General features: G+C 45.5%; 1 protein-coding gene across 3 annotated transcripts in view; it reads right to left on the bottom strand.

Annotated features, from left to right (window-relative positions):
* The window catches only part of eda (ectodysplasin A), a 50,315-nt gene that overhangs the window by 18,112 nt on the left and 4,290 nt on the right, over positions 1 to 27,913 (bottom strand). For all 3 annotated transcript variants that reach the window (XM_060912256.1, XM_060912258.1, XM_060912259.1), the window contains exon 2: positions 16,676 to 16,730. In XM_060912256.1, the coding sequence (XP_060768239.1) occupies positions 16,676 to 16,730 (55 nt within the window). The remainder of the gene's footprint in view (positions 1 to 16,675; positions 16,731 to 27,913) is intronic.

Here is a 27,913-nt window from a genome sequence, read left to right as displayed (position 1 = left end):
AGGGGTAGACAAGTAGACAGGAGGTAGACAGAGTGGTAGACAGAGACATACAAGTAGACAGGGGGTACACAAGTACAACCCCGATTCCAAAAAAGTTGGGACAAAGTACAAATTGTAAATAAAAATGGAATGCAATGATGTGGAAGTTTCAAAATTCCATATTTTATTCAGAACAGAACAAAGATGACATATCAAATGTTTAAACTGAGAAAATGTATCATTTAAAGAGAAAAATTAGGTGATTTTAAATTTCATGACAACAACACATCTCAAAAAAGTTGGGACAAGGCCATGTTTACCACTGTGAGACATCCCCTTTTCTCTTTACAACAGTCTGTAAACGTCTGGGGACTGAGGAGACAAGTTGCTCAAGTTTAGGGATAGGAATGTTAACCCATTCTTGTCTAATGTAGGATTCTAGTTGCTCAACTGTCTTAGGTCTTTTTTGTCGTATCTTCCGTTTTATGATGCACCAAATGTTTTCTATGGGTGAAAGATCTGGACTGCAGGCTGGCCAGTTCAGTACCCGGACCCTTCTTCTACGCAGCCATGATGCTGTAATTGATGCAGGATGTGGTTTGGCATTGTCTCATCTCATCTCATTATCTCTAGCCGCTTTATCCTTCTACAGGGTCGCAGGCAAGCTGGAGCCTATCCCAGCTGACTATGGGCGAAAGGCAGGGTACACCCTGGACAAGTCGCCAGGTCATCACAGGGCTGACACATAGACACAGACAACCATTCACACTCACATTCACACCTACGCTCAATTTAGAGTCACCAGTTAACCTAACTTGCATGTCTTTGGACTGTGGGGGAAACCGGAGCACCCGGAGGAAACCCACGCGGACACGGGGAGAACATGCAAACTCCACACAGAAAGGCCCTCGCCGGCCCCGGGGCTCGAACCCAGGACCTTCTTGCTGTGAGGCGACAGCGCTAACCACTACATCACCGTGCCGGGTTTGGCATTGTCATGTTGGAAAATGCAAGGTCTTCCCTGAAAGAGACGTCGTCTGGATGGGAGCATATGTTGCTCTAGAACCTGGATATACCTTTCAGCATTGATGGTGTCTTTCCAGATGTGTAAGCTGCCCATGCCATACGCACTAATGCAACCCCATACCATCAGAGATGCAGGCTTCTGAACTGAGCGCCGATAACAACTTGGGTCGTCCTTCTCCTCTTTAGTCCGAATGACACGGCATCCCTGATTTCCATAAAGAACTTCAAATCTTGATTCGTCTGACCACAGAACAGTTTTCCACTTTGCCACAGTCCATTTTAAATGAGCCTTGGCCCAGAGAAGACGTCTGCGCTTCTGGATCGTGTTTAGATATGGCTTCTTCTTTGAACTATAGAGTTTTAGCTGGCAACGGCGGATGGCACGGTGAATTGTGTTCACAGATAATGTTCTCTGGAAATATTCCTGAGCCCATTTTGTGATTTCCAATACAGAAGCATGCCTGTATGTGATACAGTGCCGTCTAAGGGCCCGAAGATCACGGGCACCCAGTATGGTTTTCCGGCCTTGACCCTTACGCACAGAGATTCTTCCAGATTCTCTGAATCTTTTGATGATATTATGCACTGTAGATGATGATATGTTCAAACTCTTTGCAATTGTACACTGTCGAACTCCTTTCTGATATTGCTCCACTATTTGTCGGTGCAGAATTAGGGGGATTGGTGATCCTCTTCCCATCTTTACTTCTGAGAGCCGCTGCCACTCAAAGATGCTCTTTTTATACCCAGTCATGTTAATGACCCCAATTGACCTAATGAGTTGCAATTTGGTCCTCCAGCTGTTCCTTTTTTGTACCTTTAACTTTTCCAGCCTCTTATTGCCCCTGTCTCAACTTTTTTGAGATGCGTTGCTGTCATGAAATTTCAAATGAGCCAATATTTGGCATGAAATTTCAAAATATCTCACTTTCGACATTTGATATGTTGTCTATGTTTTATTGTGAATACAACATCAGTTTTTGAAATTTGTAAATTATTGCATTCTGTTTTTATTTACAATTTGTACTTTGTCCCAATGTTTTTGGAATCGGGGTTGTAGACAGAGGAGTAGACAAGTAGACAGAGGGGTAGACGGAGGGGTATACAGAGACACATGTAGACAGAGGGGTAGACAAGTAGACAGTGGAGTAGACAAGTAGACAGGAGGTAGACAGAGAGGTAAACAGAGACACACAAGTAGACAGGGGGTAGACAAGTAGACAGAGGAGTAGGCAAGTAGACAGAGGGGTAGACAGAGACACACAAGTAGACAGAGAGGTAGACAAGTAGAAAGGGGGTAGACAAATAGACAGAGGAGTAGACAGAGACACACAAGTAGACATAGGGGTAGACAAGTAGACAGAGGGGAAAACAGAGACATACAAGTAGACAGAGGAGTAGATAGAGAGGTAGACAAGTAGACAGGAGGTAGACTAAGGCCGAATCCCATTTCACCCCTTGGACATACCCCTTGGCCCTTCCCCTCCATTTTGCACGTTCACGTGAAGGGGTAGGGGTATCCCAATCCCAGTTAACGCGGAGGGGTAGGGGAAGGGGTAGGGCTTCTGTACCCCTCCAAACGGAGATTTTCCTGGAGCTGACTCCGAACGAAGGGGTTTGAGTGATTTCCCACAATGCCATGCGGATTTCAGTGAGATTTCATGCGGATTTCAGAAAGATGGCGGTTCCCGCGGCGAAAGATTGTCATAAATGTATTTTCTCCATTATTTACGTGTTTCAAGTCGTTATCCAGAGGAAACACGCCGCTTGATTCGCTTTCGAGCTGAGAATGAGCAGCGATTTCTGAAATCCAAGCTGCTGCTAAAAAGCTTTGGGAGTGAGTATTGTTTTCGGTTGCTTGACTGCGTAAGTTTTGTTCTGTTATTCTCGCTTTTATTGTTTACATGAGTGTTCTGACACCTCATTCTGTCGGATGTGGTGCACGAAGCGCCAAAGATATCCCATTCAGTGGTGTTAGTTAACAAATCACACCCTGCCAGCAGAGATTTCTGGTTCTGCCTCTGGCTCTGACTGTAGCGGCTGGTCGCCGCCAGTGACGCATTTGGTCGCGTTTTGCTAACGTAAACGCTGACGGAGGTACGCGATGACGTATGCGATCGTTGAAGGGCTATCCCAATACGTAGGGGTTGAATTTCAAGCCCTATCCCTTATAGCTCAGTTTCAAGGGGAAGGGCCAAGGGGAAGGGGAGGGGAAGGGGTAGGGGTAGGGGTAGAAATTAGAATTGGGATTGGGCCAGAGTGGTAGACAGAGACATACAAGTAGACAGGGGGTACACAAGTAGACAGAGGAGTAGACAAGTAGACAGAGGGGTAGACGGAGGGGTATACAGAGACACACATAGACAGAGGGGTAGAGAAGGGGTAGACAAGTAGACAGTGGGGTAGACAAGTAGACAGGAGGTAGACAGAGAGGTAAACAGAGACACACAAGTAGACAGAGGGGTAGACAAGTAGACAGACGGGTAGACAGAGACACACGAGTAGACAGAGGGGTAGATAGAGGGGTAGACAAGTAGACAGGAGGTAGACAGAGTGGTAGACAGAGACATACAAGTAGACAGGGGGTACACAAGTAGACAGAGGGTTAGACGGAGGGGTATACAGAGACACATGAAGACAGAGGGGTAGACAAGGGGTAGACAAGTAGACAGTGGGGTAGACAAGTAGACAGGAGGTAGACAGAGAGGTAAACAGAGACACACAAGTAGACAGGCGGTAGACAAGTAGACAGAGGAGTAGACAAGTAGACAGAGGGGTAGACAGAGACACACAAGTAGACAGGGGTAGACAAGTAGACAGACGGGTAGACAGAGACACACGAGTAGACAGAGGGGTAGACAAGTAGACAGAGGGGAAAACAGAGACATACAAGTAGACAGAGGAGTAGATAGAGGGGTAGACAAGTAGACAGGAGGTAGACAGAGTGGTAGACAGAGACATACAAGTAGACAGGGGGTAGACAAGTAGACAGAGGAGTAGACAAGTAGACAGAGGGGTAGACAGAGCAGTGGATGAGGACAAAGACAGTTGAGCAGTTGGGTGGAAGAAGAAGTAGACAGACAGGAAAGCAAGTGGACAAACAGGCAGGCGGAAGAGTGGACAGATGGATAGAAATGTAGACAGACAGGCAAATGAGTAAACAGGCAGGGAGTCAGCCAGCCAGCCAGCCAAGTAACTCAAGTTTCATATGATTTAAATTTTAGTCCTGAGGGGCTTCATCTCATGATGTTTAGAAATGTTGCCTTGACTGACTCTATGTGTGTGTGAGAGAGAGACACTAACCATGCGTGAGGTAAATAAATGCAATAGAAAATGACTAATGAAATCAGCTTTTCACAAATTTACACCCACCCACACACACTCTCCATCTCTCTCTGGTTTTGTATGAACATTTTTGAGGTTGTCATGTTGTTAGCATTGGCTTTGTGTATGTGTGTGTGTGTGTGTGTGTGTGTGTGTGTGTGTGTGTGTCATGCAATCCACCATGTTTTAAGAAAAAAACCCCAAAACACAACAGCACAGCGAGGACGGTAACACTGCATACATGCAGACTCCGCCCACATGGACACTGTAATCAATTATATTGTTGCATCATAATGAGTGTGTGATTATAAATGAGATGCTGGCCTCTTCTGCCCCTCGGACCTGCTTGATCCATCCTGGTGCCCTGTGTCTGGTCGGAGTTTTATCGGACCGCTCCTGTGAAGGACGGCCCCATGAGGACAGTTGAGGGTTATACCTGTTAAAACTGTTAATATTATAGTCAGGCTGTCTGTTGTTGCCCAAATGAGGATGGGTTCCCTTTTGAGTCTGGTTCCTCTCGAGGTTTCTTCCTCATGTCGTCTGAGGGAGTTTTTCCTTGCCACCGTCGCCACAGGCTTCATCATTGGGGATAGATTAGGGATAAAATTAGCTCATGTTTTAAGTCGTTCAAATTCTGTAAAGCTGCTTTGCGACAATGTTTATTGTTAAAAGCACTATAGAAATAAACTTGATTTGATTTGATTATAAATGAATGTGCAGTTCAACTGGAGAGTGAGAAGCGAAGCTGCTGATTGGCCGGTTGCTGTAACACCCACTATGACATCATCAGTGTCAGTTGGAGTTTAAATTCTGCAGTAGAGGGACAGAGAGTAAGAAACTATTTGTGCCACCTGAATACAAGAAAGAACTGAGTCCCTGTGATTATGTGAGAGAAAGTAAGAGAGAGAGAGAGAGAGAGAGAGAGAGTGTGTGTGTGTGTGTGTGTGTGTGTGTGTGTGTGTGTTGTAGTGCAGTGCAGCAGTCAGTTGGCAGCTGGTGTAAATATTTGGTCTTGTCTTTACATCAACATGAAAATTATAGGACGTGTGTTGCTAAAAAGAACAAACTGTTTTGATTGGCTACACTGATGAAAATGATGCTGAAGTGAGGACGGACACACACACACACACACACACACACACACACACACACACACACACACACACAAGTCTGAAGCAGAAAGTTACAGAGTGTATGTTTGTGTGTAAAAGGTCAACATCACAGACATGGTGTAAATATACATCAAGTCATTATAATGACATTAACAATAACACACATGCTGCATTGTGTGTGTGTGTGTGTGTGTGTGTGAGAGAGAGAGAGAGATGTGATCCAAGCACCACACTCTTCACATGTCAAACAACTACGTCCAGCTTCTAAATCCTCTCCTGTTTATTTATGCTGTTGCGTGGCTGAGATGGTCAGAGACCTCACACACACACACACACACACACACACACACAGACACACACACACACACACACACACGCACAGATTTTGTAACTAATCCTGAATAAAAGTTAACAGCCATTGGTTAGCAATAAACTAAACACTCCCTACTGCTCTTTTTGTCCATCTGTCTGTGTATCTCTCACTCCGTGTGTGTGTGTGTGTGTGTGTGTGTGTGTGTACATGTACAAGTGAGAGAGAGAGACTGTCCTGTCTGTGAATGCTTTTACACTTTAAATGAGCTGCAACTCTTTAATCTGACACTGTGTCCATTCCCATATGTGTGTGTGTGTGTGTGTGTTCAGTATCAACAGGTGCCACTGGTTAAAGGGTGAGAAAATCCTAATAAATACTAATCAACAAAGACAACACAAAGAGTGTGTGTGTGATTTATCAGACAGATGTAATGACATGATCGCTCTGTAGATAGACCGTGATGTCATAAAGAGAAAGGAAAAAAAAACAAAGAAAGGTTTAATCACTGGAACACATTAACATCAAAGAGGGACACATTAAAACCATATTACACACACACACACACACACACACACACACACACACACACACACCATTATAAAGGTTTGGATAATGAAACAATCCTACAAGCATGTGCACTGTAGTCTTTACTGTGTGGCATACTGCACATACAGTACCAGTCAAAAGTTTGTACACCCCTTCTAATTCAGTGGGTTTTTTTCTTTATTTTTATGTATTAAAAGTCACTTCATGTCTTAAAGGTCCCATGGCATGAAATTTTCACTTTCTGAGGTTTTTTAACGTTAAAATTAGTTCCTCTGACCTTCTTAAGTCACCCCAGTGGCTAGAAATTTCATAATGTGTAAACCAAACTATGCCCAACATTTGAGAATGGCGCGTCAAAACGGCGCGTTGATAAACTCTTCCCTTGCCTACGTCAGCAAGGGAGATGATCCCCACGCCCCCCCTCTGGATTCCCACCCACTGTATGGATTGCCCGCCCAGCTCAAAAGTTGCCACTAAACATGGAAGTTGCGCTGTACATGGATGTGACAACACAGGAAGGAGTCTGTTTTTACTGCCGACAGGAGAGCCCCTGAAGACGCAGTGGCTTAATTTTATTTACTCCAATAATACGCCGTCGAGTCTACCTAAGACGGTGTATGTTTGTCGGAAGCATTTTCCTGAGGAATGTTTCCACAACTTGGGACAGTACAGGGCAGGTTTTGCACATCAACTGTCACTGAAGCCTGGGTCCGTACCAAGCATCCCTGCCGCATCAGCAACAAACACCGAACAAGTAAGTGTATAACTGTTAAGTCGTTTTGCCGTGTTTTAAAATTGGTGCCACGTTAGCCTTGCAATGGCTACATTAGCTGTGCAGCTAACCGCTTCCTGCAGTTAGCCAGGTACTCTGCGCTACAAAACCAAAAAGCATGCAGCATGCTCTGTTATAATAGCCAATCAAAACAGTTTTTACAAAGACACCCACATTCTTTTTTTTAAGTCACTCGTTCATTTTATTTGTTTGTTTGTTCAGTAAAAACCCAAACATTTGTTGAATTTATTTTATTTCCTCGCGTCGCACCTTAATGACGTCAGCGCGCGGTATTTTTCACTTTGCGGTTTGTTCCTTCTCTCTCGTCATAGTAAGACACCCACATCCGCTTGTTCTGACCCACTGGAGGTAGCGTCACAGTGCTGTTAGCCAATCAGAGGTAACACGTTTACATGTCATGAATATTAATGATAAGACCTGCCCCCACCCTCTACCCTTCCCCGCCTCCTGCTTCTCATTAGCAAAACGACGCACTGGGAAAAGCGCTGAAATGGGGCTTTCTCCCAGGAGGCTATATCTACGTGCCGAGGGTTCATTTCGAGAAAGGCTGCGGATATAACATCCGGAAACCTCCACGAGCCCGTTTAAAGCATCAACAAATCACCATGCCATGGGACCTTTAAAGTAATGATGGATGTCGTTTATCTTTGCTTAGTTGTTCAGTTCTTGACATAATATGGATTACAACAGTTATGGAATAGGGCTATTTACTGTATTTATTATTAGGGCCCGAGCCCTATAGGGCGAAGGCCCTATTGTTCTTGTAAGAGTTCACTATTATTATTAGGGCCCGAGCCCTATGGGCGAAGGCCCTATTGTTCTTGTAAGAGTTCACTATTATTATTCTTCCGTCTTCTTCTTCTTCTTCTTCTTCTTCTTCTTCTTCCGTCTTCTTCTTCTTCTTTATTTTTCTCCGCTGTTGGGCCATTTTCGGGGCGCTTGCCATGGGCGAAAACGCACGAAATTTGGCACCAGTTCCGAGAATTGCCACCGCTACTCAGAACCAGAAGCCCAAACTTGGCCGGGGCTCAGGGCCTCTATAGCGCCCCCTAAGTCGTTGTGATTTTGGCCTCCCGCATTAAGGTGCCTGGGTGCCATGTAGTTTGTAGTAGTGGCATGCCATTTGGTACGCATATGTATCTCACTAAGCCGGAAAAAAACGTAATGCCAATGCATTAGCCACGCCCAGCAGGAAGTGAGGTAATTTCACTTTTGTGCGAAATGCATGGCCACGAAGACGGCGCAACTCCTCCTAGACCGTTCATAGGAATGTCACCAAAATTGATACACATCATCTACAGACATGGCTGACAAAAGTTACTAAATACGTTTCACGTAGGATTAACCGTTCAGAAGTTATACGTCAATCAATTTTCGATGCAAAATTTTACATGCTTAAAAATTCATAACAAATCTTCTGATTGCTCAAAACTGCTCATACTTCACATGCAAATCGCTCATTGGGCTTCTGACATGTTACCCAATTTCTGTGATATTTCGCCACTGGGGGCGCTATTTTTGGGCAAAAAACCCAATCTTTCCTCAGATTTGGTCAAACGTCACGGCCACCCTCTTACTACCTCCCATGTCATGTATACCACATTTTGGGAATTTTCGTCCATGGGGGGTGCTGTTTTTGGCCGACGCTATTGCTCCAAAACGGGTTTTTGGTAAATAATTCCATAATGCTTTTCCTTCACACCACTACCTTGTGATAGTACGTTGCTGTTGTAGACACTTATTTTTCCAACTCATAATCGCTCATGTACAGCATAGCGCCACCTACTGACATGGGAAAAACCAAAACATTTATTCTTCAAAAATCTATATCTCATCTTCTATTTACTCAATTGTCATCAAACTTCATATGCAAACTCTTCATAACTCACCTGACATATACGCCAAATTTTGTGCACTTTCGCCCCTGGGGGTGCTGGTTATGGCAGAAATGATATTGCAGCTTCTGATTTGTCAACCTTGGCAAGCAAACTCTTTACAAGACCCTTATTGGGGCGCTTGCCATGGTCGACAACGCTCGAAATTTGGCTCCTTTTTCTTAGACTGCCACCGCTACTGAGAACCAGAAGCCAAGATCCAGGCGGGCCTCAGGGCCTCTATAGCGCCCCCTAACGTGTTGTGATTTTTGCCTCTCGCATTAAGGTGCCTGGTTGCCATGTAGTTTGTATTAGTGGCATGCCCTTTGGTACGCATATGTATCTCACCAAGCCAGACAAAAATGTAATGCCAATGCATTAGCCACGCCCTACAGGAAGTGAGGTAATTTCACTTTTGTGCGAAATGCATGGCCACGAAGACGGCGCAACTCCTCCTAGACCGTTCATAGGAACGTCACCAAAATTGATACACATCATCTAAAGACATGCCTGACAAAGCTTGCTAAATATGTTTCACGTAGGGTTAACCATTCAGAAGTTATACGTCAATCATTTTTCAATGCAGAATTTTACATGCTTAAAAATTCATAACAAATCTTCTAATTGCTCAAAACTGCTCATACTTCACAGGCAAATCACTCATTGGGCTTCTGACATGTGACCCAATTTCTGTGATGTTTCGCCACTGGGGGCGCTATTTTTGGGCAAAAAATCCAATCTTTACTCATATTTGGTCAAACTTCACGGCCACCCTCTTACTACCTCCCATGTCATGTATACCACATTTTGGGAATTTTCGTCCATGGGGGGCGCTGTTTTTGGCCCACGCAATTGCTCCAAAACGGGTTTTTGGTAAATAATTCCATAATGCTTTTCCTTCACACCACTACCTTGTGATTGTACGTTGCTGTTGTAGACACTTATTTTTCCAACTCATAATCACTCATGTGCAGCATAGCGCCATCTACTGACATGGGCAAAACCAAAAAATTTATTCTTCAAAAATCTATATCTCATCTTCTATTTACTCAATTGTCATCAAACTTCATACGCAAACTCTTCATAGCTCACTTGACATATACGCCAAATTTTGTGCACTTTCGCCCCTGGGGGTGCTGGTTATGGCAACAATGATATTGCAGCTTCTGATTTGTCAAACTTGGCAAGCAAACTCTTTTCAAGACCCTTATTGAGGCGCTTGCCATGGTCGACAACGCACGAAGTGCGAGACCCTATTGTTGCCTTGTGTCCAATTCTGTGCTTTGTCGCCATTGTGGGAGTAATGTCTCTTGCCGCAGAAGCTGTGGGAGGTAGTTCGCAGGGACGCATGCCCCCGCCCCCCTTGGCCGCTGGTGCGAGGGCCCGTCGAGGCCGCTTGCGGCTTTAATTCTTCTTCCGTCTTCTTCTTTATTTTTCTCCGCTGTTGGGCCATTTTCGGGGCACTTGCCATGGGCGAAAACGCACGAAATTTGGCACCAGTTCCGAGAATTGCCACCGCTACTCAGAACCAAAAGCCCAAACTTGGCCGGGGCTCAGGGCCTCTATAGCGCCCCCTAAGTCGTTGTGATTTTGGCCTCCCGCATTAAGGTGCCTGGGTGCCATGTAGTTTGTAGTAGTGGCATGCCATTTGGTAGGCTTATGTATCTCACTAATCCGGACAAAAATGTAATGCCAATGCATTAGCCACGCCCAACAGGAAGTGAGGTAATTTCACTTTTGTGCGAAATGCATGGCCACGAAGACGGCGCAACTCCTCCTAGACCGTTCATAGGAATGTCACCAAAATTGATACACATCATCTACAGACATGGCTGACAAAAGTTACTAAATACGTTTCACGTAGGATAAACCGTTCAGAAGTTATACGTCAATCAATTTTCGATGCAAAATTTTACATGCTTAAAAATTCATAACAAATCTTCTGATTGCTCAAAACTGCTCATACTTCACACGCAAATCAATCATTGGGCTTCTGACATGTTACCCAATTTCTGTGATTTTTCGCCACTGGGGGCGCTATTTTTGGGCAAAAAATCCAATCTTTCCTCAAATTTGGTCAAACTTCACGGCCACCCTCTTACTACCCCCCATGTCATGTGTACCACATTTTGGGAATTTTCGTCCATGGGGGGCGCTGTTTTTGGCCCACGCAATTGCTCCAAAACGGGTTTTTGGTCAATAATTCCATAATGCTTTCCCTTCACACCACTACCTTGTGATAGTACGTTGCTGTTGTAGACACTTATTTTTCCAACTCATAATCGCTCATGTACAGCATAGCGCCACCTACTGACATGGGAAAAACCAAAAAATTTATTCTTCAAAAATCTATATCTCATCTTCTATTTACTCAATTGTCATCAAACTTCATACGCAAACTCTTCATAGCTCACCTGACATATACGCCAAATTTTGTGCACTTTCGCCCCTGGGGGTGCTGGTTATGGCACAAATGATATTGCAGCTTCTGATTTGTCAAACTTGGCAAGCAAACTCTTTACAAGACCCTTATTGGGGCGCTTGCCATGGTCGACAACGCACGAAATTTGGCTCCTTTTTCTTAGACTGCCACCGCTACTGAGAACCAGAAGCCCAGATCCAGGCGGGCCTCAAGGCCTCTATAGCGCCCCCTAAGTCGTTGTGATTTTGGCCTCCCGCATAAAGGTGCCTGGTTGCCATGTAGTTTGTAGTAGTGGCATGCCATTTGGTAGGCATATGTATCTCACTACGCCGGACAAAAATGTAATGCCAATGCATTAGCCACGCCCAACAGGAAGTGAGGTAATTTCACTTTTGTGCGAAATGCATGTCCACGAAGACGGCGCAACTCCTCCTAGGCCGTTCATAGGAATGTCACCAAAATTGATAGACATCATCTACAGACATGGCTGACAAAAGTTCCTAAATACGTTTCACGTAGGATAAACCGTTCAGAAGTTATACGTCAATCAATTTTCAATGCAAAATTTTACATGCTTAAAAATTCATAACAAATCTTCTAATTGCTCAAAACTGCTCATACTTCACACGCAAATCACTCATTGGGCTTCTGACATGCTACCCAATTTCTGTGATATTTCGCCACTGGGGGCGCTATTTTTGGGCAAAAAATCCAATCTTTCCTCAATTTTGGTCAAACTTCACGGCTACCCTCTTACTACCTCCCATGTCATGTATACCACATTTTGGGAATTTTCGTCCATGGGGGGCGCTGTTTTTGGCCGACGCAATTGCTCCAAAACGGGTTTTTGGTAAATAATTCCATAATGCTTTTCCTTCACACCACTACCTTGTGATAGTACGTTGCTGTTGTAGACACTTATTTTTCCAACTCATAATCGCTCATGTACAGCATAGCGCCACCTACTGACATGGGAAAAAACAAAACATTTATTCTTCAAAAATCAATATCTCATCTTCTATTTACTCAATCTTGATCAAACTTGATACGCACACTCTTAACAGGTCACCTGACATATCTCCCAAATTTTGTGACCTTTTGCCACTGGGGGCGCTGTTTTCAGGCAACAATTTATATCTCGGCTTCTGATTGGTCAAACTTGATCAAACTTGACACAACAACTCTTCATACGTCCCTTGACATGTGTACCAAATTTGGTGAACTTTCACCACTGGGGGCGCTCATTGCGCTGTAGCAGTTGCAGGAGAGGTGTTTACAATCATGAGGCACCAGGAGTATGTTGTTTTGGTTGCCTTAAACACACATGACTTGTGGGGGATGGGTAGGCAGTCGGGAGCAAGTGTTGTAGCGTTACATACAGACTAATAGATGTCTAACAGAAGACAATCCTATGTAGCTATAGCTTGGTGACTGATGAGGTAAATACATTAATTTGGTTGGGAAGCCATGGCATAAAATGTTCTGTCCATGACAACATCTCAGCGCACCGTGTACTCTGTGTCCAATTCTGTGCTTTGTCGCCATTGTGGGAGTAATGTCTCTTGCCGAAGAAGCTGTGGAAGGTTTTTCGCGGGGACGCATGCCCCCGCCCCCCTTGGCCGCTGGCGCGAGGGCCCGTCGAGGCCGCTTGCGGCTTTAATTTACTATTTACTGTTTGATCTCAAACGCATTAAAAAGGTAGGAAACTCGTCCACTAATTAACTTTTGATGAGGCACTCCTGCTAACTGAAAAGCATTCCAGGTGACTCCCTCATGAAGCTGGTTAAGACAATGACAATGGCGTTTACCATCATCAAAGGAAATGCTGGATATGCTTAAGAATCTAAAATATCAGACTGTTTTTAACACATTTTTGTTTACCACATAATTCCAGATATGTTCCAGATGTTATTTCATAGTTTTGATGTATTCAGTTTTGTTCTACAGTGTAAAAAACAGTCACAATAGAGAAACACCTACCAATGAGTTGAGTAGGGGTGTGCAAACTTTTGAATGATACTTTATTTACATGTTTACTTATAACTAGAGTAAATGAATTACACAACCTGATCTCTCTGACACACACACACACACACACACACACACACACACACACACACACACACACACACACACAGCCCAGGTTCTTCTGACGGTACAAACACTTAGAAAAATGTAAATGTTCACAGCAGTGAGGTCTTCCACGCACTGTAACACACACTTTACACCTTCAGCACTGTAAAGTAAGAGCACAGCTGTTTGCTCACAGGGAGACTGAAACACACTGACTGCAACATTTGAATTCCAACCTCCAGGATGATGTCATAGTGGGTGTTACAACAGCCAGCCAATCTGCAGCCTCGCTTCCACTCTCACTCATCACAGTCCTCAGAAACGCTCGTTACAATCACACCGTCTTTCTTCCTTGATTCTTTCGTTCTCCCTTCGTTCCTTCTTTTAGCTTCTCGACATCCTTCTTCCTGAGATCATGCCCTCATTCTTCCTTCTGCATTCCGCTTTTCTTTTCATCAGTTTTATTAAACTTTTCAGTCTGTTTGTTAACCTGTAATGGTTCAGTCACAATGCTAACACTGCTAACACTGAGTGGAAGCTATGGCCTAAAGGTTAGAGAAGCAGCTTTAGGACCAAAGGGTCGTCAGTTTGATTCCCTAGATCAGCAGGAATGGCTGAAGTGCCCTTGAGCAAGGCACCGAACCCCCACCTGCCCCCAGGCTGCTCTGGATGTGCTGTACTCATGACCATCTGCTAAATGCCTGTAATGTAATCGAAGCGAGTAATAACATCCAGTGAGCATGAGGTCATTCACACACACCATGCGAACCTGTGGCTCTTTACCCTGTAATCTGCATATTGTGGTGATGAGACTGAGGTATGCTAGGTAGGTGTGTGTGTGTGTGTGTGTGTGTGTGTGTGTGTGTGTGTGTAAGCATTGGTGCCAGAAGTGTGTCTTTACAGCTCGCTTTCATCTGGTGTTCAGTTCACACGCTATTACAGATTCCTTACACTGTTTATCACTTTGTTATATTACTGTGCTACGTGATACACACACACACACACACACACCACAATACTAGCACAATCACCGCACAATGCTAATTACCTGTGTGTGTTTGTGAAACCAACAGTGGCAGATACAGTACAAATATATTTAAGATACCACACACACACACACACACACACACACACACACACACACACACACACACACACAGTGTTTCTGATGAGCATGAGGCACTGGACTGCACTCAGAGGTTTAACACATGATCTCACTTCCTGTGTCCTTCGTCCCCGTGATGCAGGTACAGGTGTGTATCACATCACTGAGAGATTTTATCTTCATACCAAGTTTATCACCATTCTGCATGTCCCAATCTCTGTCCCCATTTGCCCTTGACATCTCCCCATCTCTGTCCCCACCCTGTCTCCATCTGTAACCCAAATTCATCAGCCCTCTACACCTCCTCTTCCCGATCTGTCTCCGCCCCGGTCCCATCACTGTCCTACACAAAACTCCATGTCCGTCCCTGTCAATCCTCATCTCCATTCAAGCTTAAACCCCATCACTATCCCCACAGAATTACTATCACTTCCCATATCTGTCCTGTCCCAGTCCCCATCCCTGTCCCCAACTGTATCCCTCTCTCCATTCATGCTCAATTACCATCTCTGTCCCCACATAATTCCCATCTGCCTGGTCCACATCTCCATCCCCATCTGTCTCCGCCCTGTCCACATCCCTATCCGTCCCTGCCCTGTCCACATCCCCGTCAGTCCCCACCCTGTCCACATCCTGTCAGTCCCCACCCATCCACATGCTCATCAGTCCCCGCCGTGTCCACATCCCCACCAGTCCCTGCCCTGTCCCCATCCGTCCCCGCCCTGTCCACATCCCTATCCGTCCCCACCTTGTCCACATCCCCATCCGTCTCCACCCTGTCCACATCCCCATCCGTCCCCGCCTTGTCCACTTCCCCATCCATCCCCGCCTTGTCCACATCCCCATCCGTCCCACCCTGTCCACATCCCCATCTGTCCTCACCTTGTCCACATCCCCATCCATCCCCGCCCTGTCCACATCCCCATCTGTCTCCACCTTGTCCACATCCCCATCCGTCCCCGCCCTGTCCACATCCCTATCCGTCCCCACCTTGTCCACATCCCCATCCGTCTCCACCCTGTCCACATCCCCATCCGTCCCAGCCTTGTCCACTTCCCCATCCGTCCCCGCCTTGTCCACATCCCCATCCGTCCCGCCCTGTCCACATCCCCATCCGTCCCGCCCTGTCCACATCCCCATCCATCCCGCCCTGTCCACATCCCCATCCGTCTCCACCCTGTCCACTTCCCCATCCGTCCCCGCCTTGTCCACTTCCCCATCAGTCCCCGCCTTGTCCACATCCCCATCCGTTCCGCCCTGTCCACATCCCCATCTGTCCCCACCTTGTCCACATCCCCATCCATCCCCGCCCTGTCCACATCCCCATCTGTCTCCACCTTGTCCACATTCCCATCCGTCCCCGCCCTGTCCACATCCCCATCTGTTCCCGCCCTGTCCACATCCCCATCTGTCCCTGCCCTGAACACAGAGTAAAACGGTGGACATTTAGCTGAACTGTTCCTTTCAGCAAGTCAGTATTGTCTGAATCGAGCCACTGAGTCATGTAGAAGACGTCCGAGTCTAAAGCTGCTTCACCACACTCCACTCGGAGATGTGAGGTGTGTGTGTGTGTGTGTGTGTGTGTGTGTGTGTGTGTGTGTGTGTGTGCAAAACAGAACAGAACTGAAAAGATTTATGTGGTGACACAGGAGCAGTGATCAGCTTAGTTTACCACAGAAATGTTTTCAATTCTGTCTTTTTACACTGCAGAACACACACTAATGAGGTCATGTTACTTCCTGTGTGTATACCTGCAGGTGTGTGTGTGTGTGTGTGTGCTGTATTGTTGTTTGCTTTGGCACATTACACACCCAGGTGTGAGGGTGAAATTGTAGATCTCGCTATCTGAGCCAATCATCACACACCAGCCAAACCCAAGATCTGCCTATCAGATGCCACGGTTCAGCAGGAGAGCAGCCAATCACAGCTCAGGAATGCAAAGACAGTAACACAAGCTGTGTGTGTGTGTGCGTGCGTGCGTGTGTATGTGTGTGTGGTGTTGTTTTCAGAAGAAGATGGATTGCACTCATTTGTTTTTATCAGATAAGCTACCAGATACACACACACTCTCTCTTTCTCACACACACACACACACACACACACAATACCTGAGCGCTTGGAGCGCAGGATGATTTTCTCCTCTGTGTCTCTCTCCACTCTGATCTGTAGAGATGGACAGATGATAGGTTAGAAAGGGTGATACAGGAGTGTGTGTGTGTGTGTGTGTGTGTGTGTGTCAGACAGACAGACAGGTGTACTATACAGACAGACAATCTGTCATGACAATGTTTTTCACTATAGCGGAATGTTAGTTGTGTTCGCAGTTAATGATAAATATAATTACATCATCATCATGCGACAATGTCTGTTGTTCAAAGCGCAATACAAATAAACTTGACTTAAATTATCTTTTCAATAATTATACTGGGCGGCACGGTGGTTAGCACTGCCGCCTCACAGCAAGAAGGTTCTGGGTTACAGCCCAGCAGCCGGCGAGGGCCTTTCTGTGTGGAGTTTGCATGTTCTCCCCGTGTCCGCGTGGGTTTCCTCCGGGTGCTCCGGTTTCCCCCACAGTCCAAAGACATGCAGGTTAGGTTAACTGGTGACTCTAAATTGAGCGTAGGTGTGAATGTGAGTGTGAATGGTTGTCTGTGTCTATGTGTCAGCCCTGTGATGACCTGGCGACTTGTCCAGGGTGAACCCCGCCTTTCACCCGTAGTCAGCTGGGATAGGATCCAGCATGTGACCCTGCACAGGATAAGCAGCTACAGATAATGAATGGATGGAAAGTTAGCTAACAACTCTCTGTAAAATAAACTAGCTATAACCGTTAGCATTTGAGAAACATTAATCCTAATTTGTGGAAGTTCAAAGATCAAGCTTTTGGCTGGATTTCCGAAAGTGATTAAGACACTAAGAAAACGTACAGACGCTTGTTCCTGAAACACAAACACCAAGGTCACACCAGCGCACTGTCAGACTCCCAGTGATAAACACAGAATGTTCCAGAATGTTGGAGTAAACAGTGTCAACACTGATTAGTGTGTTAATGATAGTTTAACAAATCTGGACCAACCACAATGCAGCACCCTGACCACACACTCGCAGCTGATTGGTCCAGAGAAGAGAAATACTACAGACATACAGGGCAGTCATAAACACACACACACACACACACACAGAGCAAATCATACAGCTTTGGCAATAATAATTTATAATAATATTTCAGTAGACAGACAGACAGACAGACAGACAGACACCGTATTTCGTGATCATGTTGACATTTCCCAATAAGGCCAAATATTTGCTGTGTTAGTGGTTTCTGCTAAATGTAATAACAATGTGATGTTTGGGGTTTTTTTCAGTGGTTTCCCAATAAATCTGAGGTAAATGTTGACGTTCTGGAGGTTTCTGTCTCGTTTCCATGATTACTATGTCTTATATATATATATATATATATAAACTTCACTGCTCTATCACCCGCTCATTTCCAGGAATAGCAGGGCGTTTTTCAGCGTCCATATTTCCTAGTTGCCTAGCAACAGCATTGTCAGGACCTGAACAGTGAGTATATGATGTGTTTGCTCTCCCTCATGGAAAACGGCTTCACTGTCGCTCTGTTTGAAAAACTGAGCCGTGTTTGTGTTTAATCAGAGACGTGAGCGAGTGACTGTGAGTAAACAAACGTTACGCTAACACAGCACACTGGCAGCGATGAAGCCCAGTCCCAGACGAGATGCAACCGAGAGTCACTGATCTCGTACGCTGACCAACAGGAGCAGCTGCAGGTCCTTATGGAGCCGTTACAATAAAACACGATAAAAGATCCAGCGATTAGTGTGACGTGAGATCGACTCCACAACGCCACGGTTGGAGAGTGTGTTTGACATCGGTTTCAGCACGTTCTCACCTCATCACGCAACACACACACTCGGACAGCTGGGACTGCGGTCTCTCATCCACACACATGGAGCACATGTGGAGTTCGACCCTGGACCAGACACACACACACACACACGTTACATATGCTAATCCTGCTGAACTCTGATTAGCCTCCTGTCTGAATCAGCATTATGATAATTGTTTGACCCAAACATGGCCGGTTCTGATCAGGAGCACATCCACCACAAGAACTTTCTCAGCCATCATGGGCATTTCCCACATTCCCAGTGTTTCCACCATTCCCAGTGTTCCTTGTTTTAAGGTTCTCCAGTGTTCCCTATTTTCCAGAGATCCCAGCCCAGAGTTGCTTCCAGTCGAAGTGTATTCTCATTTCCAGTCTTCCCAGTGTTTTCCAGCTTGTGTGTGTTTTAAATTTGTATAGTACTTATAACAATAGATCTCATCACAAAGCAGCTTTACAGAACTCTCTAAATTCAGGATATCAAAATGTTAAATGTATAAATGTATGCCTAATGAAAAGTTCAGGATTCTGATGATCCCCAGTGATTTATCCTTACCACCATTTCCTGGTTTCTCATCTTCTCAACATTCCCTCACTTTCAGGACCTTCATTGTTGCCTTCTGTTGATTGTTTACAAAACAAATCTGCTCCTTTTCATTTCCCATGATCTCACTGTTCTCTTGGTTCTCCATGTTACCTTGTTTTAAGGTTCTCCACTGTTGCCCTTCTTTTCATATTCTCCTTCTCCTGATGGTCCTAAACCCAGTGCACCCTGGTTTCTGCCCTTGCCAGTGCTTCATTACTTCAATAGTCTCTGGGTTCCTTGGGCCCTTAACCCTCTCTGCTCCAGGGGCCACATCAGGCCTGACCACAGATCCCAAAAAAACTGGAATACATGTCAAGAACTTCCCTGTGAAATATAGGTTTTCTTCTTCTATGGATCGTTGCCAGTGTATACAGCATTCCCTGGCTTCTGGTCTTCCCTTGTTTTTGTTGTTCCCGGTATTCTGTTGTTTTCATCATTTTTAGAACTCCCTCTTTTTCAGACTCTGGCATGTTTTTAAGGTTCAATCTTCCCACTGTACCCTCAGTTCACCAGTGGTCTGTGTAATCCCTTCCATTTCCAGCACAGAGCTTTCAGCGCTCATGTTATGTCTTTGGAAAATAAAAAATAAAGACACCATGACCCCTACCTCCCATCACACACTGTATTAAATAAATGAAAAGCAACATGTTTATCCAAAGCACACTGTGTGTCAATCACTGAAACGACCTTTCTGTCATCTTTAAGCGGGGTGTAAGAACTCGATGAGCTCAGGCGTGCTGTTTGGGCTCTGTGTTTGTATATTTGTTCATGTTACCCAGAAATCTGCATGGAAACACACCACTCTGCAACATGTTCTTCGGATTTCAGAACTTCCATAACTCTGTATATGTGTGTGTGTGTTTGTGTACACGCGTGCGTGCATAGGATGCAAACCGAGACGACTTCAAACAGAAACTCTTGGCATGTTTAGCAAACGATTTTCAGACAGAATGTACCGCTCAGGACTGGGGTTCCCTCCCTCCTACTCCTCATTCCGTCTCTCTCTCCGTTAACAACACTCTTTCTTTCTTTCTTTCTTTCTTTGACTCTGTCTCTCTCTCTCTCCATCCATGTCTCAGTTTAATTCTTCATATCTCTCTTTCTCCCTTTCACATCTTTATCTTTTTCTTCCTCTCTCTGTTTCACTTGGACCTTTTCTGTCATATTTTCACAGTGAGTCACCAGGTCTACACACACACACACACACACACACACACACACACACACACACACAGGTCTTTAAAGGAATTAGAGAGTTGTGTATCTATTCCAGCAAGGCCTGAAATTATGTAAAACATCACAGGAGCAAATCTGGTCTTGCGTGAATCTCTCTCACACACCCCATAAAATGAACCTTTAACTCCAGCACTGATCCATCGCTGCCCTCACTGTGAGCTCGTCAACGCTTCTTAACTAAACCTGGGGTTCAGATCCCATTACTCTCCTCCATGTAGTGGAGGATATCTTCACTCAGGACATTCTAGACACAGCAAGATGCGCTCATGGAATTTCTCCCTCATAAACTCACAGCGACGGGACGAGATCCTCTCTCACACACAGTGAACTGGGAGAATGCTGGATAATTAGCTGATTGGTTGAATCAGGTGTATTAAAGTCGGTAAAACAGTAAAATATTGAGAGTAGGGTTACTCCAGGACTGAGACTGGAAATGATTAAGGCAGGAGAACAGGGGAGGTTCTGTCAAGACGGGACATTATATCCAGGGATTCCCCCTAAAATCCGAAGGGATACAACCCCAGAATAAACCCCCTGGGTGTGTTCTTAAACAGATTTACTAATTGATGAGCCGAGCCGAGGAGATGAAGGTGACCTGTCTGACGTACTGAGACCAGGGGATTTTACTCACAACCTTCTGATCAGTAGCTCAGAGTCTCACCTGTGGTTCAGTGCGAACCTCTAAACATTACTGTTTCTGCAGAAGCACCTGGAGCTGCAAGAGTGTCTTTGGGAAGACAAATAAAATATGAAGTGAACTGAGCCACTCTGTCAGAAGAGACACCAGGCATCTGTCTGTCTTTCTGTCTGTCTCTCTGCTCCACCCTGAGCAACTCACCTGTCTCTCCCCTAAACTCTGTCCCACTGTGGAGACTCCTGGACACTCACTCCACATCTGTGATGCCTGTATGTTACTCATATTAATGAATCCCATGGAATACTGACAAACCAAGGGTCAGTTCCCTGGGGGACATGCCCCGCCTGCCTGGGGGACACGCCCCGCCTGCCTGGGGGACATGCCCCGCCCTGGGGTGATTGGATGATGTTAATGATTGGTGTGATTGGTTAACTGATATTTGCTGTACATTATGTTTACAGATCTGCGTTTTCTTGCAAAAGCTGTAACACACACACACACACACACACACACACTTTTTGGCTGCTTTGGTTCCCAGTAATTTCACACCGTAGTTGCATTCCTCAATCTGGCTTTAAAGAACAAACCTGAAACACACACACCATCTGGGTCTTTCATGAACAGAGCACCACACACACACACACACACACACACACACACACACACACACACACTCTGCTGGAAGGTGTTCAAGGACAGCTGAGGGATCTCTTTCTCCTGATGTTTTTAATGGCTTCATTACACTCCTCTCTCTGACTCTGTCGTTCTTTTGAAGGTGCAGATTCCGAACAAATGAGGGCGAAAGGACAAAACCTGCTGTAAAGTTTTTACAACACACACACACACACACACACACACACACACACACACACACACACACACACACAGAGTGCTTAACAATCACAGACGGGATTCAATGACCTCATTAAAAAGGTCAGAGAGAAACAAAGAAAAAAGGGATATTATATATATATATATATATATATATATATATATATATATATATATATATATATATATATAGAGAGAGAGAGAGAGAGAGAGAGAGAGATGAGGTGAAACACCTCAAGTTAGAGAGAGAGAGAGAGAGCGCAAGAGAGCGTTGGAGAAACAGAGAGAGTTGATGAGTGTTTTGTCAGGCTGAGAGAGGGGACTCTGAGAGAAAGCGTCTCACACCTGACTGTAATTTGGCACCTTCTCTCCTCCACCTGCTCCTGCGTTCTTTTCTCTCTTCTCTGTTTTTCATTGTTTTCCCTCACTCCCTCGCTCGGTTGCCCGGTGCCGAGAGCTGCAGCACAACGCCAATTTGGGACAAACCACAAAACCCACATCAAACACAGAGAGAGAGAGTGAGTTTACACATCTGTTTAACAGCCTGACTAACACACACTCAAACACATCCATCCATCCATCCATCACAGAGAGAGAGAGAGAGAGAGAGAGAGAATCATGTAAAACCCTGAGAACATTCTCTAATTGAAACCATTCAACCATAACAACCTACACACACACACACACACACACACACACACACACACACATACACACCATCACTCATTTTCTTTTAATATCAGCCTTAGAACGCAAGCCAACACAAACACACAAATGACTACAAGCACACACACACACACACACACACACACACACACACACACACACACTTTCAATATCAAGTCTCTTGAGGCATCACTAACACTTTTTCAAATAAATATATTTTTATTATTATTGTTTTTATACCATGCCATGTGTCGTCCATATGGAATATACTGGGCCTGACGCTTTCAGATGCCACGCCCCCATTATTATACAGGGGGCGTGGCCTCTGTGCATACCCAAGTCATGTACCAATAGATATAAGAGGAGAGAACCTGAGTCCCCAAACTCCTAAAAGTCTACCCAAAATTATTTGGACACTTCTTCCCTTATCTCAAGAGTTTCTACTTGGACTCTTCTCTGATCGAAAGACTCGCTGTTGTAGGGTTCTCCAGAGAACGTTTAGGGGTTCCTCCAGAGGGACAAGCTGAAAAACTCTTGAGGATCCTGGATGCTTTTGCCACCCTGAGCACCACAAACTCCTCCTCCTGCATCTTCCAGGCATTCTCAATCTTTGATTGATGGTAACTACAGCTTCATCATCATCATCATCATCATCATCAGATCTACAGGACTGGTGCATAGTGCGACTATGTAGCCGAGAACTTCTGTTACATTCCTTTGAACTACAGGAGATACCCATGGTTCAGTACCAGGTCCTGTCTTGTTCTCCCTTTATATCAAACCTAAATCGACCCCAGATATCTCCTTCTGATGGAACCACATAATTTCAACTTTGACATGACAAAGCTGATCAAAACCTCTCCTACACTGAACTCCACAGCCATCATCGCCCTCAGCTCGTCTCATCACACCAACCAACAGGTCCTGCTGCAATTTCCTCCTTCCCACTGGTCCCACCTGGTTCATCACCTCCTGAAGTTCTCTGGAATGTTCCTCTCCTACTGAGGTCACTTCACTGGCTTCCTGTTGCAGCAGGAATCTAATTCAGAACTCTTCTCGTCTTCATATTCCAGTTGTCAAAGTGCTGCACCTCATCATCTACCATCAGAACGACACCTGCTGCACGCCGTCATCAGGACATCAATCGGTGACTGTACCGTATACTGATGTGACGAGGCTGACCCTCTGCGCTGCATGGAGATGAGGTTACCATGGGAATGCAATGATCCACTTCAGTGATGCTGTCCGCGGACGTCTGTGTTTCAGGGCTGGTTCTGACTCTCTCTAAGCCAACAGGAAACTGTGCTTCATTTGACAGCATCATCATGTTTATGGGACTGATGAGCTGCAGCTGCCACTTGAGAAGCTCAAACAAACACGATCTGGTTCTGCCGCAGTCCGACTCCCTGTCTGCGTGCTCTTTACCTGGGTCAGGGAGGTGATGGATCCGGTGTCTATCACAGGAACACCAAGTATGAGGCAGGAATTGATCCTGGAAGTGGGAGGAAACTGGAGGAAACCCACATGACCTTCAGGACCGAACCGGGAGCTGCGATGCTTTGAGGAGACGATGCTACACACTGCACAACATGCTGCTGAAAATTTTTCTTTTTCTTTTCAGAAAGAGAAATTAAATGTCATTACCTTTTTATAAGACGTGTACTTGTTTGTGTTCCTGCTGGACACCAGCGCATGCACGTGTGTATATGCAGAAGAACGCTAGAGAACATTCTGAAGCTCACTGCCAGAAACGTGTACACGAGAGAAGCGAGAAGCTGTGAACACTGTGGGCGGAGTGTCTGACAACGAGAGCAGTCCTGTTATAAGACTCGCGTCACTGAAGTCGAGGTGAAAAATCACTTTTGATTTAAAAGTAAAAAGATAATTTTTTTAGCAGAATAAATATTGTGTCATGTGGACTATGGTGAAAAATGACATTCCTGCAGTGTGAGTGTGTACGAGTGTGACAATTTCCAGCTCCTCTATGGTTTGTTTGACTTTACACAAACAAACTCACTCTGCAGTGTGTATCACAGATTAGTACGAACACACACACACACACACACACACACACACACACACACACACACACAGATCCTCAGATTAGTTTGTTTATCAGCCTCATCACACTTCCTCTCAGTCCAAACAGGTCATCTTACTTCTGTGTGTGTGTGTGTGTGTGTGTGTGTGTGTGTGTGTGTGTGTGTGTTTGAAAAGAGATGCCACACACCACACACTCCTCAAAATCTAAGTGATGGCAATACAGACAGGATTGCACACAGGTCTCTCTCTTTCACACACACACACACACACACACACACACACACACACACACACACACAGAGTTTTGCTGCAGCACATGGAATCAATTAGAGTTCGACTCGATATGATTCTCAGAGGACCATCACAAATACTTCACAAACTCACTTGAGTTATCTAAAGGAAAGAAGATATCACACACACACACACACACACACACACACACACACACACACACCACACACAGTTCACCAGTCCTTTTGTTAGTCCTGCCAAATACAACACATATAAACACAAAAGGACTCAAATAACCATGGAGAATGACTTGTTCTCCAAAAGACACACTTTTACAAACACTATCTCCACACACACACACACACACACACACACACACACACACACACACACGTGCGCGCGCGCGCACACACACGTCTGTTGAACGCCTCTCCAAAACGAAATTAGAAAGAAAAGTCCGAGCCGCTTTATCCTGTTCTACAGGGTCGCAGGCGAGCTGGAGCCTATCCCAGCTGACTACGGGCGAAAGGCGGGGTTCACCCTGGACAAGTCGCCAGGTCATCACAGGGCTGACACATAGACACAGACAACCATTCACACTCACATTCACACCTACGCTCAATTTAGAGTCACCAGTTAACCTAACCTGCATGTCTTTGGACTGTGGGGGAAACCGGAGCACCCGGAGGAAACCCACGCGGACACGGGGAGAACATGCAAACTTCACTGGGCTCGAACCCAGAACCTTCTTGCTGTGAGGCGTCAGTGCTGACCACTACACCACCATGCTGCCTCTAGAAGTTCAGTACTGACAAATGATTCACGAACCGTTTCTTTATTCTGAACGATCTTTGTGGCAAATCACAAGAACAACTGAACTTGCATCACATCATTCTCTCACTCTGAACAGTGTTTTAAAGCTAGCACGCTAACACCTGTACTTCTGAACTCTCTAGTGACCCACTGTTGGCGGTTGCCATGGCAGCTACTCTGAGTCATGAATCAAAATATACACTATCTGGTTCAATGACACAAATACAGCAGATTCGGTGATTCGGTGACTTGTAGTTTAGTAGTTTTGCATCACCATCATCACCACTGTGCTGGAACAAAAATTAGATGCTGATTTTAGGAGCACTAATGCTAGCTAGCGTGTTTGTGAGTTCAGATTTAGCGGCTGGGTGACTGTTAGCTGATGTTTTTCCTGCTTGATAAAGTTTCTCAGCTACAGAACTCTTTTCGGCTGAAGAAAGACTGCCAGACTGCTGAGGAGTATCGCTGTGCTCCGAGCGTGGCTAAAGTGCAATCGAACGCCACAGCATTAACGTCAGCTGTGCAGCAGGAAGTCCATGTGACCTCTGACCCAGCTGTGACCTTTTAACACCAAGCTGAAGCCTGCTTTTAGGCAGATGGACAACTTTAGCTTGGACAGAATCTTTGAAAGACTGAAAGGAAATGAATTTTGTAAAGACCTGTGTTTGTGTGTGTGAGCATTTCACTTGTTCATTCCTCCATCATCTCTGATATCAATCCCAAATTTCTTTCTACATCATGTCCTCAAACACGCACTTTCTCTTGTGCTGACACACACACACACACACACACACACACACACACACACACACACACACACACACACATCTGTGCGTTGGCTTGAGCTTTAAACAGATGCAGCTGTTAACAACTGTGCTATTAAACTCAGGCAAATTCTCTCTCTCTCTCTCTCTCTCTCTCTCTCTCTCCACCTGTTTGATGTGTATGATCCCTCATTAGTGATCACTCAGTAGTGCACTCAAGGCTCAGGGGCCATATGGAGCACGCTCAGTAAAAGCACATCACTCACGTCTGTTCTGTTTCCATCCAAACCTCAATGCTGAATTTTCCAGACAGAAGAACAGAAAAAAATTTACAAAACAAGGGCACCTGAAGGGCACATGATCACAACCCCTCAGAATGTAGGCTGCCTAGCTAGGGCCTGAGTCATTTAGCAGTTTCCTTCAACGTGAGTTCATTAAAGTAGACACGTTCCTGGATAAAGTTTACTTTTAACCAAACCACTGCCATCTCACGTCAGCAGGCTGTCCTTCTGACTCCGCCCACTTCAAGACACTTACATACAAGACACCTTCTCAGAGTCGAGCGATAAATCGAAAGACTTTTTTTTTGTATAGCGCTTTTAACAATAGACATTGTCCCAAAGCAGCTTTACAGAATTTGAATGACTTAAGACATGAGCTAGTTTTATTCGTAATCTACCCCCAATGATCAAGCCTGTGGCGACTTTTTGAGCAGATGCTAGTGACCATCCTACACTCGATACGGCTCTCCAGCTCACATCACAGCTGCTGAGACAGCAGATTCATTTCACTCACCACCATTGTGTAAAGACAACAGCCAATCACCGCTCACCATCACTCTCAATGATAACCAATCACTGTCACTCTCAACAACAATCACAGCTCACCGTCGCTCTCTACGACAAGCAATCACCACTCACCACAACAACCAATCACTGCTCACTGTTGCTCTCAATGACAACCAATCACTGCTCTCCACGACAACCAATCACCGCTCACCATGACAACCAATCACCGCTCACCATCGCTCTCTATGACAACCAATCACTGCTCTCAATGATAACCAATCACTGCTCACTGTCGCTCTCTATGACAACCAATCATTGCTCACCGTCGTGCTTGACGACAACCAATCACCGCTCACCGTCGTTCTCTATGACAACCAATCACCACACTCCACAACAACCAATCACCACTCACCGTCGCTCTCTATGACAACCAATCACCACACTCCACAACAACCAATCACCACTCACCAATCACTGCTCACTGTTGCTCTCTACGACAACCAATCAACGCTCTCCACAACAACCAATCACCGCTCACCGTCGCTCTGAATGACAACCAATCACCTCTCACGACGGTGACCGCTCTCCATGACAACCAATCAACGCTCACCGTCGCTCTCTACGATGACCAACCACCGCTCACCATCGCTCTCCACGACAACCAATCACTGCTCAGCACGACAACGAATCACAGCTCACTGTCGCTCTCCACAACAACAAATCACCGCTCACCATTGCTGTCTATGACAACCAATCATCGCTTACCAATCACCGGTTGTGGTAGAGAGTGACGGTGAGCGGTGATTGGTTGTCGTCAAGCGCGAAGGTGAGCAGTGATTGGTTGTCG

Source organism: Neoarius graeffei, chromosome 28 (genome assembly GCF_027579695.1).
Source record: "Neoarius graeffei isolate fNeoGra1 chromosome 28, fNeoGra1.pri, whole genome shotgun sequence".
Classification (NCBI taxonomy): Eukaryota; Metazoa; Chordata; class Actinopteri; order Siluriformes; family Ariidae; genus Neoarius; species Neoarius graeffei.
This window is presented reverse-complemented; position numbering and strand designations above follow the sequence as displayed.